This window comes from Lates calcarifer, linkage group LG11, assembly GCF_001640805.2.
Source record: "Lates calcarifer isolate ASB-BC8 linkage group LG11, TLL_Latcal_v3, whole genome shotgun sequence".
NCBI lineage: Eukaryota > Metazoa > Chordata > Actinopteri > Centropomidae > Lates > Lates calcarifer.
Genome location: NC_066843.1, coordinates 4,347,755 through 4,369,407, shown reverse-complemented (window position 1 = coordinate 4,369,407; position 21,653 = coordinate 4,347,755). Strand labels below are relative to the sequence as shown.

The window sequence follows — 21,653 nt, the reverse complement described above, 5'->3', positions numbered from 1 at the left end:
TTTCCATTTAGTGCCACAAAATTTAAATTTGTCCAGTACTTTGGTTTTGGACCAACTACCCACAAAACTTCTGCCATTCCCTTCCGCCAAAGTGCAAATTATCACACACACATAATCGCTTACTATTTCTTTGATAACTGAAATACAATTAGCTAATTTGTGTCTCTGAATTTCCAGAACTGTACAGTAAAAACAGCTTATACACTTGGCAAAATATCAGCACATAGATGCAGCTACCAAGCTGTTTGATTCTCTGAAACTTAGTGATCTGTTGCTAGCAACATAAGCACTGTCGCTAAGGTGGTGCCATCTTAGAGTTTCAGCCTGGTAAGTTACACTTAACAACGCTAAGTGTGCGACTCAAAACCGTGAATATAGTTTGATATTTCATATCTTTAATATTTTTTAAATAATTTCACAGTGCTTTACATTGTTAGAGTGGCATTTCTTTATTAAAAAGAGCTTTGCTTTTGCTGTAACACATTAAATATCCTAGGCATTTATTTGTAATGATGCCAGAGGGTGAGGTTGTGCTGCCCTGCCCAACTGTCCTTGAGCAAGGCACTTGCAATATTTGCTCACCGCACATGTATGTAAAACAACATAAGCTAAAAATAGACTCTTTATTGTACATTGGCTTCCTTCTTTTTTGTCCTGCTGATGACAGGTTTACGGTCAGAGCCCTGACTGGTCCCTGGGGTGGAGGCAAAGCATGAGTACAGTAATGATGAGTGACAGGAGCGACGGTCCAATCAGAGGAGGGACCAAAGCTTTTAATGCCGTCAGAGGCTGCAGCTCCCAGTATGAGCCACCTGTAGCAGCCTGGTGGAGACAACGTCCGCACAGCACCGTTATATTCACCGTTACACCGACAGGACACGGGACTTCGTTACCGCCTGGATATCGTTAAAAAGAACCGACATAAGACTTAAAACATGTTTCTAAACTACCTGTATGTCGTGCTTCTCCATGGCAGCTCTCGCCCAAGGTGAGTGAAGTTTACTTTACAGTTTACTGACCAAACTGTTTATTACTGTGTGTTTCTATCGACATTACACGGACTTAATTGGGAATATGAGCTGAACCATGTAAATACATTTTAATGTTACTTTTTACTTAAAAGTAAAGTATAATCAGAACAGATTTCATTTTAATTTTAGTTTACCCCGAAACACATGTGAAAAGTGGGCGAGTAAATATTCAACTCCTTCACTTACCACACTGTAAAATATTATAGTAAAAGCCCTGCCATCAAAATGTTACTTTTAGGCTATTTATTGGTTTAATTATTTAATCAGCTAATGTATAATTAAGTATCTAATAACATTTTGTACAGGTTAAAATGATATATATCATGTTAATTGACTTTTTATGCTGTTTTTAATATGTAAGTATAATATCTGTTGTAGTGGGTAGAGATGGCGCTAATAGGAACTAACATATGTAGATCTGGGCATTTTAATCTCCAACAATACTTTGATCATATGTGTTTTATGTCAAATTTTGCATCTATCTTTACATATCTGTTAAAATTGCATTTTGTATGTACATGAATGGTGTTTTGAACATGTACAAATACATTTATGATCTCTTTTCTGCTCATTTTTCACAATTTTGGAGGGTACATTTTAGGTTACATTGTAAATCATGAACATATCTTTTTAAGTTTATCATAGCTTACTGTATGTCCCTGCACTGTCCATGTGTATTATTTATTATTTTGTAGAGGGATATGGTTTAACAGAAAAGCATAAATGCAACTTAAACAATCCCAGAGACCTGGTTTGGTTTACTGACAATAGTATAATGAATAATAATAATATGCAACATATCAGACTTGTCAGGGATTGAACAAAAAAGTACTGGATTATTTCCTGTTTACACAGTCCACAAACCTTTAGCTGAGACATGGACAGGTATTCAGGTCTTCCTTCTCCTTAATTTGAAAGAAGTATCTTATTCCATTTATTCAAGTTTTTGAAGAAAAATCTTTCATTCCTTCTTCATTCTCTGTTCTTCACTACTCATTCGTGGGGGGTTTCCCCAAATAGTCTGTACCCCTGACTCACTGCTCCTTCAGTGTGACTCAAAGCCTTGTGGGGGTGGACAGATGCCAGCGAGGAGGCATTGGTCAAACAGCAGCGAGCTTCCTGAAGCGCAGCACACTCCACACACAAAGTTTACTCTGTGCGGACCCCCTCGACAGCGTGGTGAAGCCGCCTGAGGAATTTTGATGAACTCTCCACTGTACGCTGCGTCGCTAAGCTTAGCTGCAGTAAAATCCATTGGTCACCCTTTTGTATTATTTTGGACTATTCTGAAATGCATCTCTGTGTGTAAAGGTTTCCATATGAGGACGGAGAGTCGGTCAGTGTCATGTGCTGTGGAACCCTGCAGGCTGTTTATCCCCTCCTGTCATGTGTCTTACTTGTATATGAACACAGAGTTAGAGGGAGATAGAGGAAGGCTGGGAGGTGACGGAGGCTCCAGTTTGGGGCATGACTGAGTGATGTCTGAAGGAGCAGTAAAGGGCTCCAGATGAAAAGACCTCCTGAGGGTCGTGATCCTCCTCCCCTGAGTCTGGCACCACATTTTCTTGAGAGAAAGTAGCAGAGGACGTTAAATTCCTGCCTCTTCTCTCTCTTTCATCTGCCGCTGCTTCCCCTCTTGCAACATACAGTTGTCTTGTCTCCTCCACATGTGTCATATTTTGCAGGCCAGTCATCATTAGGTCATTACCAGAGCATGCAAGATCTGCTCAGGGGTTAACAGACGGTTGCAGGTTGTTGCTTACTTTGTCTGAGTAACAGTCTAAAACCTTGAGATGTACAATTTACTGCAACAGTGATAAACAGCTCATTTGAGACTGGAACCAGAGAATATCTGTCTTTGATTGCTTTTATTGCCATGTTATCGGTGGGTAAAGTACATGAATAGGTAGTTTCCGTGAACAGTAGTGTTGTTTGTGTGTGACTCAGTTCCTCCTCTCCTTTCTCTTTAATATTGATATCCGATTTCATGTTCCTCATTTGACTGCCCTCCCACCTGTGGGCACGCATTCTTTTTTACATCCACTTTTCACGCACACTTGTTGCTGCCCCCCCCAGTCTTTTCTCCCTCTGTCCCTGCTGTATCCTGTTGGATTAGACTTGCTCCGGGGCAGTAAATCTTGCTCTGTAATTGGAAAGCATGTGCTGGCGGAGCTTTAATTGGATATGATATGTGCAGAGGCCCTGCGAGTGAGCTCTTGCTCCAGGGAGCCATCTGTTACCTCCGAGTTACAGTATAAGAGCTGTGTTTGCTCAGATACAGAGAGCTCATTTCTGTCTGCCTCCTCCTATTGAGGACGCCTGTTAAATCGGAGACTGTCTAATGACAGAGGAACCAAAGAAACGCACCCACAGTATGACATACAACACAGGCTGGGATAAGATATCTAGCTTCTTTAAATTTGTCTGCCGTGCCACTCTGTGTATCCTCGTGCGATGGTAATTGTTAAACAACCGTGGCTTTCTTCCCTGTGCTGAGGTTGTGTGTTTGTGTTGGGCTGCACATAAGTGTGTCAGGCATGAGGTCTGTCTCGTCAGCAGCAGGAAGAGCCACAGTCCCCGGCCAAGACGAAGTTTATGTGACAGTCCAGATGGTAAGTGGTAGCAAGACAGAGAACTGGGGCTTTAAATGTGCTCACTTACCTTTATTATTCATCTGCTAATGATACTCATCATGGTGTATCATCATCTAATGAATTAAATACCTTAAAGATCAAGGGGTTTTTGTGACATTGATGAAGAAATCTTGTAAAACCAATACTGCGGTAAAGCATCTAATGCAACCACAGATACTACTAGCAGCAGCTACGTTTATAAAATAGTATAGGAAAATCTCTGCTGGGTGATTAGATAAATCAGTTAAATCAGTTCAAGAATTGATCAGTCAACTGTCAGTCTTTATGGAAACAATCTTAAAACAGTTTCCATAAAGGGATTGTTTCAATTCAGTTTCTTTAAGTTAACCGTGATCTAACACGTCTAACATCCATGTGTCCTCTGATCAGGACTGTTGACATGAGACAGTCAGCAGGATGATGGACTGTTGGTTGATGAAAATAAAAGCTCCCTCTCTGTCCTCTGAGGTCGCCCCTGGTGAACCGGCGTACGCTGCGTCTCTTTGATGTGCCAGCCCTCAGGCCATGTTTCCCCCTCAGCAATGGCCACTGGAAGGAAAACTGACTTGTTTGTAGCTGTGTGCGTACCACGAGGTTTGTAATGCAAGGATGGGACACCTTTTAAATATCAGGAGGTCATAAAGCAGTATGTTAGAAATGCTCACTCTCATTAGTCGCCAAAAGGGACCCAGAGAGGGACAAGTAATTAGCTGAAAGCTGGAGTCCAGGTCGCCTCCAGTATTCTCTGTCTTTGATCAGCGTGTTTCGGATGTCGTACTGCCTGATTTCTGAAACACAGGCACTCCACACGTACACATCACTATAGGTCAGCTCTCCACATGACTCCTCTGTCTCCTAATGAGATCCTGTCTTTTGGCCTCAGGCTCTTCCTGACTGTTGGGTCACAACCTGCCAGTTCACCTCCCCATCTTTCTCTAATCAGGTCCATCCTTCTCGCAGCGCTGCTTTGTGTAATGAAGAAGTATTACAGGAACGTGTTTATGAACTGGAAATATTTCATGGCAACATTGAGGAACAAGGACATTGTTTGTCTGCAGGATTCCTTCTGGGAATTAGTATCCCTCACCCAGAGCTGTGTCATCAATACAGGCGAGGATTTATTCCTATAGGGAGTGGCCAGGAGCAGGCAGGAAGTAGAGGATGTGTGTTATGGGAACTGGATCTGACATCATGAACGGGTACTTCATAGGAGTGCCATTGTGTTGCATGAATATAATTCCCTTGAAGTGCAGGGCCGAGCTGAAACGTAAGCATTGACGCCAAAGTCTAGCTCCGTTCCTCTTTCTCTCTGTGATTCTATTAAGGTTTGTGATTTGAAGTGAGGTGAAGCTTTGACAGCTGGAAGCAGGCATCTCCTTGGCAACAGATACACTCCCACACAGCGCTGGTTTGATTTGTACGTCGAGAGACAAAAGGCAAGATAGAGGTGGAGAAGCATTGCTCGGCTTTTAAGTGGCTTCATCACTGGTGATAGTTTGTCAAACCAAATAGCAGGTGTTCTTGCTTGAGTTGGACCAAAGGAATAGCTCCCAGTAGGCAAAGCCGGACCTTCTTATCCATATCCTCCTGAGTGTGTGTTCACAGGGCCGACCTTAGACCCAATTGTCACCCCGCCTGACCCAGTCAGCCCTTTTGTGTCTGCAGGGGATTATCCGGCTGTAGGTTAAATCCTTAGAGACAAGGCTGTCTGTCAGACGTGCAACGCAGAGTGTGCTCTTAATTGCTCCACTGTTTCAACTCCATTACACAAACTGTCTGTCTGTTTACATTCTTTCATATGGGTTTAATGGTTTAAACTTTTCCAGCTTCATGGTAATGTCACAGTCACAGGGGACAGAGAAGATGTACTGGCAGCTCTGTCAAAGTCAAAAAACAAAGGCGTTGGCCTGCTAACATGTAGTTTAAGAAATGCTGTGGTCTGTGGGTAAGTTTAAACACACATAGTTGCAGCTATTGTTGTTTCAATCTTTGACTAGGGCGTCATAGACGTTCTGTGAAACTTTTCACGGTTGATTCTTTGCACTTTGTGTACGGCTGACATTTCCATGCAAACAGAAATGGAGAAGAGGCAATGAACTTTTAAGGTGGAAGCAAACATCACCGTGAGAATGACAGTAGAAACATTTTTGTTTATTACAATTACCCTTTTGTACATCACTTCCCCTCTGTGTTCATAAATAAAAAATCCATTTTTTTATGACCAGACAATAACACTCTTTCGGTATCTTTATCTGCATTATTTATGACTTGTAGGTAGGCCAGAAATACCTTGATATCTGGTGCACTTGTTTGGTTAAACATTTTCAAGATCTCAGCAATAGCATCTTTTTTATCAGCAAAATCAGACCATAACAAAAACAACAATCACTCCTTTTGAAGGCTACATTTACAAGGTCATTGTAGTAGGTTGTAATCGTAAATGATGCTGTAATGCTAACCTCATAACCTCACAAGAACGACTGCCATCATTGTGGCAGTGCACATCCTGATTAAAATTATACTTTCAGTTTAGTTCTTAGATTATTTGTTTCACATTAAATTAGCATATATTAATATTCAGAATAAGTTAGAATGAAAAGCTTTGCATCATCTTATTGTTTGAGAGAAAGCTTAAGCAAGCTAAAATTAAGAACCAGACTAGCTTACTGCCATGCTAGCAGCTTCTTAAGACTACTTAGAGATGATTTAAGCTAAATGCTAACATCGCCATGGTAACATTCTCATAATGACAATGCTAACATTGATGATTAGCAGGTATAATGTTCACCGTGTTCACTGTCTAAGTCTGTTAGCATGCTAATGTTTGCTAATCACTATCCACAAAATGTATCTTAGGAACGTCATTAGATGTATTAGTTTGAATTAAAATTTTGACCTACTAAATAAAAAGTTAGGAGATTGATTACAGTTCATCCTGAATATCGTTATGAAATTCCGTGGCAATCTGTTAAATAGCTCAGCATTTAATGTATTAGCATGCTAATATTTGCCAGTTAGCATTAAATACAAAGTACAGCTGTGGCGAGGAGGAGAAAAATAAAATTTTCAGTGCTGATAACTGAGATAAGAGTCTAATGTCTTAACATATTATGGCATTAGTTCTGCCAGAAATTTATAATTTCATTCAGTGGAAAAGCATGAAACAACGTATTTTCTCTCCAGTTCCCTCTTTGAACTGCCCTTGTCCAAAATGTATGATTAGTTTGTGTGTCATTAGTCAAGACACAGAGACAGGCCTGTAGACTGTAAACTTTCCATTCTACAATTACGTGGAGATGAAAGATGCTGATAAGAAACACACAGAGCTGATAAGGCTCTTTGACTGAGTTTATGTTTTTACACTAGTAGAGTTAATATTACTCTTTTACTGCAGCGCCAGGGTTAGTTGTGTTTTGATTGATTGTGTGTATTAAAACTGTATTTCTAAAATGTTAAGGGCTTCCACTGGCTTTTAGTGCATATTTACCTGCTGGCACTGACACTAGTTTACTGGCACTCAGCTACCACAATGGGCCAGGTCACACACACGTGACTAATCTAGGGGATGGAGTGTAAACTGAAACTGGCTGCCCAGTTTCAATAAAGCAACAGGAATCTGAAAAAGATATGAAGGTGTTTTGATACAAGATAAAACTTGTGCCTGTGAGATAGTAGAATGCAAAGTATGTAGTGGTGAAGTGCGCAGTGAAATACTTAACCTTCAGCACAACCAAATCCTTGCAAATAATGATACAGTGGGAAATGTAACGCACAGAGCTAATCAAGGCAGGGTTGGTTAGATCTGATCTAAGAGGTTTTTCATTAATCTTGATTTGTGGTCATCCAGTAAGATTAGTCCGTTGCCCTTAAGTCTTAATCTAGAAAAGCCAGTCGCAGTAAAATGATACATGTGTGTTTTATGGCAATTATCTCACGCTATGCTGCTTCAATATAGATGCCTAACTCTGCCACTCCTTTGGTTTATGACCATTTAAAAACATCATCTGAGGCTATATAAGTCTTCCCATTTTTCGTCACTTCATGTAACATCGTTGATTGCTTAATGTCTTCTTGTACTACATAATTTTTAAAGGTGTGTATACATAAAAGTCTGCTGTCACAGGGGTGTGGAGCCTGTGTTTTTTTTTTTTTTTTAATCTGTTAATGAGTCTTGGTTACTTAGTGACAAAGATATTAGGTCACACACAAAATAATCAAATCATGCTCAGGATCTGATATTGGTCTTGGTTTTCTCACCACTTCCTTGTGCTTTTGAGACGACTTACTGGAGAAAACTGTTTGTATAGGGCGTCAACCCATCTGGCTCTGAGCAGTATGTTCTGTCTCTGGCTGCTGAAAAGGGGTTTTGAATGTAATCATTCAATGCATACAGATGAGGAGCTGAGGTAAACAGGCTTAGCCATTATCAAAGACCTCCTACTGTTTGTAGCACTCCTCGTGCTGCCCTCTGGCTTCCTCTGTTCCTCCTATAAACACAGAGCAGAGAGAGGGAGCAGGCTAAATGGGAACAGGCGTCACGGCAGCCCACTGAACAAACAGGAGGCAACTGTCTCCTTTAAGATGGTCAGATGAAGTTGGCAGCACTTTGTGGCCAACACATCTTAGTGTTGTTAACAGTCGTCACTTACCGTACATCTTATCTGCTGAGTCACAGCTTTTGTAAGGTTTTTACGCAATTAGGGTGAAATGTTTATTTAAGGCACAACCTCTGTTGTCCTCTGTGATAAAGCCATAAATGTGTCGTAAAAAGTGCCAACTGAGCCATTAGTGCTTTTACTCTTTAATAAAGTACTGTTTTTGTAATGCCACAGGCTAAAAAGAGATAAAATGTGTCTTAACACCAGATGCAAAGTTTCAATGTCACATTTAATTTCACTCAGAGTATGTTAGTGAAGTTGTATAAACCTCTCAAATTAAATGCTGTAGACTGGATATTAAATGTTCTTACAACCCACTGGAAAAAGTAAAAGCCAAGGTCTGTCATTTTGAAAATTAAAGAGTAACAGCCACATTATTTGATATTAAATTATTAATATATTGTGTTGAACAGTGTAAACATCATACTTACACAACAAGCTTCCAGTAGACAGTATGTGATCTAATTAGATTTTTAACACTGAGAATACTTAATATTCAATACTTAATATTCACAGTTTGCTGTGTGAACATATGAAGACAAGTACATTGACATGGAAATATATGCTAATTAATGCATTATTTATTATCGCTAATTACCATGCACAATTGAGCTGATAAGCTGTGATGTGTACATTAGACAGCTTAAAGCTGCTATAATTAATATTTGTATGTGAACAATGGATTAAATGATTACTTGTATGTGGAAGGTGTTGTTTGTAGTGATGAGCCCACAGAGAATTATCACCTCTGTAGTTCCATGTTTTGTTTTTTGTTTTTTTGATGTTAAAGCTTTACTATTCTGGTTCACTCTCATGTTGTTTCCAGCAGCAATGGGAAGCTGTTTTCAGTTAAAAATAAATAAATAAATAAATAAAAAATCCAGTAAATGTATTAATTAACTGTTTTCAGTCAATTATTTTTTGTGCTTTTGTTTTGACTATAGGAACAAACAATGAGAACACCACCACACCTACAACCTCTCACACCACTGTAACAGCAGGCGACAACGACACAACCAGCAGTTCACCACCATCTACTACAGAAGATCCAACAGATTCATCTACAACTACAGAAATCCCAACAGGATCTAGAACCACAGAACCATCCACTACTCATGTGCTGACGACTTCGTCACAATCGAACAATGGATCCAGGACCACTACAGAAACAGTCACCACTACAGAAACAGTCACCACCAGTAGTGTCACCGAGTCTACAACGGCTCCAAACAGTGGTACACCGGCATCCACTACGAGCCATCCCAGCAGCACTAGTGAGACTACACATACAACCACACCTGCAAGCAACAGCCCAATTACACCAATCACACATACTGACAACAACATGACTACACCAACTACAGCTCCAAACAACACAACCACACCTCCAAACGACACAATCACACCTCCAAACATCACAACTACACCAACTACAGCTCCAAACAACACAACCACACCTCCAAACAACACAATCACACCTCCAAACATCACAACTACACCAACTACAGCTCCAAACAACACAATCACACCTCCAAACAACACAGTCACACCTCCAAATATCACAACTACACCAACTACACCTCCAAACAACACAATCACACCTCCAAACAACACAGTCACACCTCCAAACATCACAACTACACCAACCACACCTCCAAACAACACAGTCACACCTCCAAACAACACAACTACATCAACTACACCTCCAAACAACACAACTACACCAACTACACCTTCAAACAACACAACCACACCTCCAAACAACACAACACACCACACCTCACAAACACTCCAACAACACAATCACACTCAACACACAACCACACCTCCAAACAACACAATCACACACCTCCAAACAACACAACCACACCTCCAAACAACACAACTACACCAACTACACCTCAAACAACACAACACCTCCAAACAACACAACCACACCTCCAAACAACACAACTACACCAACTACACCTTCAAACAACACAACCACACCTCCAAACAACACGACCACACCACACCTCCAAACAACACGACTACACCAACTACACCTCTAAACAACACAACCACACTAACAACACCTCCAAACAACACAACTACACCAACTACACCTCCAAACAACACAACTGCTCCAACTACACCTCCAAACAGCAACACAACTACTCCAACTACACCTTCAAACAACACAGCTACACCAACCACACCTACAAGCAACAACACAACAACTACACGTCCAGTAACACCAGGAAACTCTACAGTTGTACTAACTACACCCACAAGCACCCCTCCTGCATCTCCTGCATCCACTACCACAACTTCATCCTCCACCATCAGTGCAAACACAACACTAACAGCTGGACCACCCAACCCACCCTCTCCACCTACTTCCATCTCCACCTCCAGCTCTGCCCCTTCAAACACCTCCCCAGGCAGTAGCACCGCACCCCCCAATGGAACTACCACCACCCTTAGTCCCTCAGCAACAACCCCAGGAGGTAGGACTAACAGCATGATGAGTGTTGATGTGTGTTCTTTCAAAATTATAAGCACTAACACACAGGTGAGACAGAGGTCAGTGTGGGACTTGAGTTAAAGCTGCAAATTTTTGAATGCTGATTTTTGAATGACACAACATTTAAATACTTTTCTTTATCTTAAAGTCCCTATGTATTGAAATGACAAAATCCTTTGTTCCTTATGAAAAAAGTAAACTTGACTCGAAGTCTAGTCTTCAGGGGGTCAAGTCTCAAAAATATATAAATGACTAAATACAAGGGCAACATCTTCTTGATTTACCTATCATAAGCAAATTTCAAGTCTCTTGAACTTTTTTTTGAACCAACGCTGGTCTAGAAGGTAGGAAATCAATCTGAAAATGGATGCTGTGCTCTGGAACATTGCAGTAATGTAAACTGCATGTGATTTGTAGCTCAAGGTTTTCCAATGTGGAACTCTCTCCTCATAAGATAATTTAATGTAATTAGCCTTGCCAGTCTTACTTTGTGATGAATCTACAGCTTCTCATAGGTATAATTTGATATTTATGTAAACACTAATAATTTTGCTTTCTGCAGATTTATACAGGAGGTTCTGTTTTAAAGTACTGGGTATATTTTCACAACGGGACATCCATGTTGGCAGTGCTGTCTGTTTAAATGTCCTCAGGCTGATCTTTATGTGTTTTTTCATGGTACAGAAATCACCATTTCAACTCATTCAACTCAACCGACTGCTGCCAACACAACAGCTTCACCCACCACCACCGGCAGCACTGGCACCACCATCACTGCCACTGGCACCACCACCCCACAGCCAACAGAGATCACCACCAGCAACAACTCCACCACAACACCTCCACCCATCCCAGTCATTGGTTTGTAACCGTCTCCAAAGTGTTTCACACTTTCATCTGTCATGATTTCATCTGTTCACTCAAAAAACATGTTACTGATGAAGAAATTAGCCGCTGCATTTATTGGTTAGAATGAAATCCTGCATTCACATGGACCCTCAGTGCTAAAGATTATTGCTTTCATTTACTTTGTGCTAAAAAGATTCAGAATCATGGTTGCATTTGATTATAGCATTTGCTATATTAGATAATTTTTAGAAATGTATCAAAATAGGGTGACCTACAGAGACGTATCACCTCAATCTGTGCTGTTCTCAGCTTTGTGTAGTTTTATAGTGTCAGCTCATTGTTTAGCTGTCTGGCCCACAGGTTTACTGTTTAGGTTCCATCGCTCTCAGCTGATAAGCACAGGTAGCAGCTAGCTGGTGAACAGAGTGGATCATCTAGCAGCTAAAGAGCCAGACGTTCCCCACAATTAGAGACTTAAAACAGTTAAAAGAGAGTGAATATTGGACTTAGATTCATCAGGTGGCCAGAAACATACCTTAAAATGAGTCATAATGTTGGTTTATATGCTGTGTCCAAAGGGTAAACTTGAAAAGTGATACGCCAGTTCCAGGTGGCCAGAAAATCAGTTACTGAAGGCTTAGTAAATTCAGTTAAGATGAGAATAAAACTCATCATTCTTCTTCCATTTCTCATCAGTGTGTCCTGCTGTGCCATGCCCACTTGACAGTGTCTGTCTTGATGGCACTTGCCAGTGTCTCTCTGGGAGTTTCCTACAGGATGGCCGCTGCGTACCTGGTAAGAACGTTACAAAATTGAATGTGTGGCCAGATGATGAGATCGTATAATGGGGTGTTGGCAATGAAACTTTTGCTGAAAGACCTTTTGCTTTATTTTCTCCTCTCCTCCTCTTCACTCAGCCCAAGTGTTCCCAGGCGAGCTGCATTTCATGGCCTTGACATTTCAACCTGAAATGAGAAACAGGTCCTCGCCAATATTCAAGGAGACAGCGGCTAACATCTCAGCAGGGGTAGGTCGTCAGCTCACAAAGCGTGTTGATAAGTTATAATAAAAGCCCTTCTCTGAGTCATTAAAGCATGTGTTCATTCTGTTTCACAGCTCAGAGATGCCCTCAAAAATGAGCCGGGGTATATACGATCTGAAGTTGTGCGACTCCAGTGAGTGCTTTCTCTTTCTCATGCTGCACAAACACATTATTACACCACAGGTTACAAAAGATTTCTCAGCTCTTTTGATGCTTCTCTGTAATCCTCTAGACCAGGAAGTGTGCGTGCAACTGTCAATAACATCTTTGAAAACACCACCACCACTCAAGAGGCGGTTGATCAGGTCATTACTCAGGCTATAAAAAACTCAACCAGCGGACTTTTCTCTGATGTTACATTCACAGGTAAGAACTGCTAGCGCAAGTCGAGGGAAGTGTGGTTTGATATTTGGAGGGTAACCTGACATTTATGAGCCGCAGCTTATAATACATTATTTCAGAAGGGGTTTTCCTCATTTGTATGTTTTATATGTGCTCTGTTTTACAGGTACAGACCTGTGTCAGGTGGAGCCAACACCTTGTGATGTCTCTACCACAATGTGCAAGAGCAGGAACGGCCGGGCTGTTTGTTCCTGTTTAGAGGGCTACATCTCCATTGTGTACTCAAACACCAGCTGCAAAGGTAAAGGCAGCTATTTAATATTCTCTGTCTGTCTCCCTTATCAAGACTAGTGTTAAGGTTGAATAATGCTCTAGCATGTGAAGTATGTAATACCTTTTATGTTTGAAAATTCTTTAGATTATTAAAGCGTTAGACTATAAGAGCAGACAACCCACAGCGTCTGAGAATGTGCCAACTGAGCTACAGTTAAGAAAACTGTAACAAAACCTCCTTATCCTCGCTGAAAATGTGTGAGAATGAGGGGGGGAAACAACAGGGAGTGAGACTACAAGACAAGGTCAAGAGCTGTAGCCTTTTCTCTGTGCCGACCCTTGACCGTTGCTTCATTTATCTCTTAAATTTATTTCTTTTTAACGGGGTTGTTTCCCTGGAAACAAGGGGAAGAATCACAGCTCTCTCTCTGTTCAGAGGGTTGTGACCAAGGAGATCAGCTATAGGAAGAGCTAATAAAGAATAAGACCTTTAGCGTCAGACATCATGCTGCATATACAGTGGCACAGTTTTCCCAGGACAAGCATAATATGCTATTATGTGCTTGTTTGAAATGGTTATCATGCAGCCTCCACATGAAGAGGCCCTCATTGTGCTCATGTTTTCATTCTGTGTGTAATCGGGCATTCAGTACTTCTCCATCTACCGTGACCGAGTCTGAAACTGTAGCTTGTTATGTTCTCATTTCAGTCTCTGTCTGCAGGACATTTTGTGTGTGTGTGTGTGTCAGTTATTGTGTTTCTTTTTTTCTAGCTTGTCCAAGTGGGCAGCAGGCAGTAGGAGACACGTGCGAACCGTGAGTGTGCACATTTTCTAAAAGTAAATTTCAAGTTTGTGAGGTGTCTGAGCATTACTGTGTTTGTGGAACATGGTGAAATTTTACTGACATCCCCTGTGTGGATGCAGCGTTAAATTCTATTAAGATGCTACAGGACAGCCATGAAAAATTAATATCATTTTGTCTAACTGCTCTGTTTTCCTTTCAGATGTGCATTTGGATACGCTGGCTTCAACTGCAATGACTGTGAGTAGCAACACTGTTTCAACAGCACAAGCTATGCAGCAGCAGTAGAAACAAATATGCACTGACTTAAATTCATAATATGTCTTAAATGTTATCTTTACAGCGGCTCTGCTGGCAGTGGTGGTCATCTCCTGTGTACTGGGAGGAGTTCTTCTCATCCTGATCCTGGCTTTGCTCATATACTGCTGCTGGTGAGAATATTAAAAAAGACTAATCCTCCAGCAGTACAGCACACCAGCCTCGTATTGATTTATTTTCTCATACTGGATATAATCAAGGCATACAGTAGCTCTCTGGAGATATATTCACTGCATTTTGCAACATTGTGCCACAGCAGGTCGTTAGGCTTTGCTTCTTTGCATTGGCAAAATATGTGGAGCTGGGCTAAGTTTTGTTAGAAAGCCAAGCATACATGAAACTGTTTTTTAATATCATTTGAATACGTACATTTCAACATGTAGGTCAGACTTGTGAAATATAATCACAGAAAAATTCTTTGAGCAGCAGTTAAATGTCACTGTAGATGCCTAAAAAATGTCAGTTTTCAAGCAGGTTCAATTCAGTTTTAACTTAAATGTCTTTTTACTTGAGAATCCTTGAATTAACACTGAGGAGGAGGATAAGGCTAGAGATATTCAATAACAAATCCCATGAAAAGACCAAAATCATCAATGTATTAGTCCATCTTTAAGTACTTTCTAACTTCTCTACCCTGTCCGTGACACTCAGTGACACATGCTGAAATGTACGTATTCAAATGATATTAAAAAACAGTTTCATGTATGCTTGGCTTTCTAACAAAACTTAGCCCTGCTCCACATATTTTGCCAATGCAAATAAGCAAAGCCTAACGACCTGCTGTGGCGCAAAGTTGCAAAATGCAGTGAATATATCTCCAGAGAGCTACTGTATGCCTTGATTATATGCAGTATGATCTGTGACTGTGTTTGTTGTAATGAAGGAACATGCCACTCATCTCTACGGCACAGAGGAATAAAACACATCAGGCTTTGGCTACAAATACCGTCTTTCATTTTACTCTTTTATCTGTACCCTAGGAGGAAATGCTCAAACAGCAAGCCAGACCACAGCAGCAGTCCATATGCATCAGGTGACTTAAACCAGCCCTGGCCCACAGGCATCACCCCTATCCCTCGTGCCACCACCAACTGGGACGCAGCTCCTTCCATAGAGATGACAGAAGGGGGCAGCACTCGAGTCTTGGTGGACAAAAAGCATCAAACCAACGGACTGGTGAGTTTTCACAGATGTTCTTCTTAGTCGTCTCAGTCGTCTGAATAACTTACCACTAATCCTCACAGTCGTGCATAGTGTCGATCATCCACAAAATCACCTGCTTACCAAACATGAACCTGCACTGTAAGCATGGATTTGATCAGTTGCAAGGGAAAAGTACGTCTATGTCAAGGTTAAAATCAGGCTAAACGAGGTTGAAAAGTGTTTTTTGTCACCGTTGTTTAAACCAGTGTATAGGCGGGACCTACACACAATGTTTTAAATGCTTTTCTATCAAGTTTAGCTTAGTTTTAACCAAAGACAACTGGATGTTTCTTTTACTGCAAGTCGACAAATCCATGCTCACTGGGCTCATAACCACCCTGTATCATTTCAGAGACAGATTAGAAGCGTTGATGATATGTTTTAAGCCCTTCTGTTTAAACCAATCATCCAGAATGTAAATACAGTGCTAGCATGTAGCTCCCTCCCCTATGCTCCCTGCTTTGCCTGACTCCCAGTGTGTTGCTTTAGGGGTTTCAGCCGAAGCAGAAAGGATGGAAGAAGGTAAGGCCTGGCTTTGCTCTTAGATTCTTGATTTGCCTTGATGCCCCCTGCTGATGATTTAGACAGGCCACGGTGGGAATCACGGTGGGTACGGTGGGTGGGGCTTCCGGGTGATGGGAAGCTTCATGAGAGATCTGTGATTGTTGTGGAAAGCGGCTTGCTTTTCATCTTCATGTTAAATCTAGTGAGTGACAGTTCAAAGAAATTCGGCTGATGGTAGACTGGGGATAGTCGTGAGTAGTCCCTGCATGTTGGTGACTGAGGTTATTATCTGTGTGTGTTTGGCTTATCTGGGTGTTTCCGTGTGAATGTGTGAAGTCCCTACATCTAAAAGACACTAACACATTTTCACTGACATTTCAGTCGGGATCGTATGATCTCAACCCAGATGGGATGAGGACCTTCAAAGGTAAAAATCCGTCCCGTTACTCCTACCTGGTCCAAGGCCACGAGAACCCCTACTTCTTACCAGGGGATGACAAGAAAAACTGAAACACACCTGTTCAGTGGGGGGTGAAATCCATGTAGTGAGAGTGAATGAGAACCACTGGATCAAAAAGAAATCACTGATTTGACGCTCTCTGGAACTACAGGCACATTTCCCAAGCAGGACCTGGTTATTTATATGTTCTTGAACTTGCTTGGATCAATGACAAATCACAAAGAACATTTTTCTTAACTGGGACCAGCCACCAAAGAGATTCATCTACGAGCAAGAACATTTGAACAATTTATTTAAAGGATAAGATTGTGTGCATCATGTCTGTTCTTGCTGATAACCACTAGATGTCACTGTTGCTCAATATAATCTAGATAAATGTTTTTTTTATAGGTACATTTGACTTTTTTATGCTTTAAAGAAATCATTCTCTAGTCTTTTAAGATAAAGCTTCTTATGTTGCTAATTGCACTACAAATATGTGTTAAGTTTACCACCAGTTTTCCTCTGAAATCAACAGTAAATTGAATGTGGGCTTTCTGGGGCTATTAGATATTTTTCTTAAGGGTATGATTGCTTAAGAAAATACATCTTGAATGACTAAAGGGGCTGGATCCCTGGTTTGGGAGCATTTTTAAAGGGATTTATATTGTCGCTGTCTAAAGCTGAGTATTCTCTGTATTTGTTGAAGCTGCACTTGCAAAATGTGCCTGTTTTAAAGGTCTGTTTGACAAATAGGAAACATTATGCAAAGCTGATGATAAAGCCTGCCTCCTGGATGTGCCAATTATCACTTGTATACATTTCTTCTGAAAACTTATATATATATATATATATTTATCCTTGTGTGTCTGAGACAGTGCACTATTTTATAAGTGTGTAAAGTTTTTGTAAATAATTGAAGATCTGTTGGCAGAGAGAGTGTGTGTGTGTGTGTGTGTGAATGAAATGGTAATAAATTACTTTAAATAAAACAGACTTGTTTCTGATCATTGATATATGCAGTGACTATAATACCTTAAGTGCTTAAATAGCTTTATCACCCACTAATTCAGACTTTTGTGCCTTTTTTGCAGACTATTTGTATCATTAACCAAATGTATGCAGAGCAGATGGAAATGCACTCAATTCGTATGACATTTATTGGCATCTGAAGACTTAAAAATGTACATAATTCTAAACCAATCTGAGATGATCAAAGGACTAAGACGTTCAGATTCTTCACTGACTCATTGCAGACTGTGTAATATAGCTCTGCTTGACTAATGTGGCGACTTAAAAAGTCTACATCCATTTAAATATTAGACCTCTGTTTTTATGAGTTGGATGCTTTCTGCTCATTCGTTATAGTGTGCGTTTTTGTTTTTGCTATTTTTTCTCTCTTTTTTTCTCTTCCTTACTGTACTAACACGTGTTATTCTTATTTATTTGGATGGATTGTTTTACAACTGGGACATATGATATGTGTGTTCAACTCTATATTTAGGATCCATTTAAATATTAGACCTTTTTTCGTCTGCAGATGCAGATAAAACCCTATTACCTAAGCTTTAAGATCATATGCAAAGGAACACTTTGAGTAAGCATGAAAATCTGCATATGCAAAGCTCACTATTTAATTTTCTGTATTGCTTTTGCAATATATCACCACTCTTATTTAAACGGAATGAAATCTTAAGTATTGGTGCACTTCATTATGTATTTAACAGCAGCAGACCTAACTGAATGGCCACATAAATCACTGTGTTAATGGGATTATTCTTGGAGGTTGGAGTTGATGTTGCCTGTGCATTTACTACCATCTCCCTGCCCAGTGTGCGGCACTTTGTCACAATGAGTGACAAGGTGTTTGAAAGCTACAGAAGTTTTATGTTTGTGTTTGTGTAAAACGTGGGCGGCAGTGTTTGGCTGTGGCGTTACAGACCAAGAGTCTGCTCTTCACAGGCTCTTAAAAGCTGGGATTTGGTTTGCTGGGAGGCTAAATCTGGCTTTGCCAGGCTTTAATCTCGGGCACTGTGTCACTGGAACACACTGTGATTGGCATTCAGGGGGTACAAATCAAATGCACATGTGCTGTGGTGGTTTATATATGCATGTATGCAGTGAATGTGTGTGTGTAGCATCCAGATCTGTGGCTTAATATTGATGCCAGTTGCAGGGCTGGATTTGAACTCTCATCTGTGAGTAAAATAACACACATGAGGAGGGAACATGAACTTTGACTTGTCAGCATTAAGGAAATCTGGCTCCAGAAACAACATCTGTACCAGCTGCAAAGAATTACCACTGGTTTACCACATATAGTTGTCTCAGTTTAGCTTGAGGCCTTCCACTATCACGTGCTGGTTAGCTAATAATAGAGATTATTTCTGATCAAGAAAGATCAAGAATGCAGTATTTCCCAAATTTTGAGACACTTTGAAGACACAAAGTTTCCATCTGGCAGCAGTAAAACACAAATGTATTTTGAGGAACTGAAACCCCATGAACTTTACTTAAACTGTGCACTAGATTTTCTACATTGTAATGAACACCTCTCTCTGTTAGCCAAGGCAGTGCTTCTCATCTGTGGAGGAATGCATCGTATTTTGTACTCATTACCAGCCTGCCAAGTCCTGACTCTGCCTGCTGCAGCACATCCCATCAGCCCACAGGCTCAGCTGACTGATCAATAGACCACTTAGCGGCCTTGAGCCTACACATCTCAGTCATTTGACCTGCTGGAGTTGTGGGAATGGGCACGCAATCCAATAAGCATCGAACCACTGAAAAAAGCGTGCTGGACCGCCAACTTGAGGAACTTCCTCTTCCCTGAGAGGCAGAAATACAGATACAGTGCTCTGCAGATCAGTCCAGTTTCAACTATTGCTCCATGATGAGCTAAACTGTGCACTAAAGACATTTAAAATAGTCCCTCAACCCAGTTCTTCCTAATAGGTACAGGTTGAGATAGACGCACATATTTAATTATGTATATAACAATTTAAACTTATTTAATATTACAGTATTTTGAAAAGGAATGGCCATCAGTCATAAAAAGATACACATACATTACACATAAGTTGGTATGAATTTAGTAATGTAGAACTACTAATTCCTGGTAAAAATGTGCACACGATATGGTTTATTTTCACACAGCAATTAAAACAACAGGTGTATTTAAAGCTAAATCTTAAAAGTTTCCTTATAACATTAAGTATTAATGGCTAAATTAAGCACTGAGCAAACAAATCTGCTTCACCAAAAGTTAATTAAGTTTCCGTGAAAAAACTTTCCGACCTGTCCAGAACGCAGCATAATTCCTTCATGTTCCCACCTGGTCCTCACTGGGTGAGAAAAGGTTTCTATTGGTGTTTGCTCGCTTTGGCCCCGCCTCCTTTATAACCAGCGATGTGATTGGTGGAGAGCATGACATGAATCAAACACAGGGCGGTGAGCTCGCAACGGTACGTGATGTGTAGGCTGTATCGTCCGTGTTTGTAACGTTATCAACCGGTATCAAAATTAAACACGTTTCTTGTTAATCGATATTAAAGACACAGTCAGTTGTGCTGGGCTGGCTAACTCACTACAGACCAGGAATTTAAAATAGATTCGTCAACGTCAGCACTGTACCACCAAAAGGTTATGCTAGTAACTAGCATACTTAGCTAACATTAACGGTTAACGTAGCTAGCTAGCAAACTAAATGTGACAGGGTGTGCTGTAAGGTGATTTTGTGCTACTTGGCTAACATTAGCTGGACTTATTCTTGCTATGTTGGCATACTTATTTGCCAAAGAAGAGGAGCATTAGTATTTATTTAGGTATTTATGAGATTTAACATCAGAAGTTCCCTTCATTTTCACAACTGATTTGAGCATGTATTAAAACCAGTTTCTCCCTTCACTCATGACAAGTGCATGAACAGAGTGGCCTTTTTTTAGTCTGAGGTGTATCACTGAGTGGTTGTCAATACACATCAGAGAGAGACCCGTGTGCTGTATTGTTATCTTGTTATCTTATCGAGCAAATACTTGTGATGAAATTGTTAAAAAAAAAACAACAACAAATTTTCCCAAGTGCAAGACCAAAACTAGACAAATATGGTTCTCAGTGCCAGTGTCTGACATAGTGGTTTTCCTTACAGGCACCAGAGAGAGATAGAAGAAGACAGAGGGACAGACAGCAACAGAGCACAGGCCAGGCAGAGAGAGGAGAAGGAGGTCACCAGGTAAGCCCCAGACCCGCTGCCATAACTATGTCCCCACCACTGTACAGACAAACTCTACATCCTTGCAGGGGCTGCATTTTGGGGTGAATGTGGCCCAAATTTATCAAATATTACAGCTTCAGTACAGAAAAACATGTCAAATTTGATGAGATTCAGCTGTAAGGAACAGCCCTAAACCTAGAGGAATTGGGCTAATTATGTAACATTATATATTGTCAGTGTGTTTGCAAACTTGGTGCTTTTTAAGTTTTCAGTTAAGTGAAAGAATAAATACAGAAAACCTTTTTGAATTGAGAAAACAAAACCCATTGGTTTATTAAAATGCACTGCCATAAAGCTTGGAGATACATGGTTTTCACCTGAGTTCAAGTACTACTCATAATATTTTTCAATATATTTTATGTTCCAAGTTTATGTCCAAGTTCATAAAAATGACAGAAATAATATCTGATGATATTATAGTGAAAGGTGTGATGTTTAGCTCTGGGACATCACAACCAAACAACAGACAGACGGCAGCATATGAAGCAGTCGAGGGTAAAGAAAAGAGATTTTTTAACTGCAGCAGATGGAGATGATAGTTTGCAAACACTTAAGTTTACAATCCTTGGTTGCCAACAAAACAATCTAATAAATTCCTGCCAAAAGTCCCACAAAGGAAGCTGAAGCCACCTGCTCTACTATTTTATTGCAGTGAATGAGTAGAAATTATCCTCTCTTCTTCTTTGCCTCTCCTCTCCTTCCTCCTCTCCCTCCCCTCTTCTGTTTCTATTAAGTCACACAGAAGGCTGTAATTCACTTTCACTAATGCAGCTCTGAAG

The 21,653-nt window shown here is 40.5% G+C and overlaps 1 protein-coding gene across 1 annotated transcript; it reads left to right on the top strand.

Annotated features, from left to right (window-relative positions):
- The first annotated feature begins 675 nt into the window (after nucleotides 1-675).
- On the top strand, nucleotides 676-17,593 carry si:ch211-198m17.1 (mucin-2). Its single transcript, XM_018660572.2, has 14 exons — nucleotides 676-988; nucleotides 9,267-10,811; nucleotides 11,513-11,689; nucleotides 12,374-12,472; nucleotides 12,595-12,704; nucleotides 12,794-12,852; nucleotides 12,952-13,085; nucleotides 13,228-13,362; nucleotides 14,107-14,149; nucleotides 14,340-14,377; nucleotides 14,481-14,568; nucleotides 15,436-15,631; nucleotides 16,148-16,180; nucleotides 16,544-17,593. Exons 1-14 carry the CDS (start codon nucleotides 955-957, stop codon nucleotides 16,670-16,672), a joined length of 2,820 nt encoding a protein of 939 aa, XP_018516088.1. The 5' UTR covers nucleotides 676-954; the 3' UTR covers nucleotides 16,673-17,593.
- Nucleotides 17,594-21,653: the final 4,060 nt, after the last annotated feature.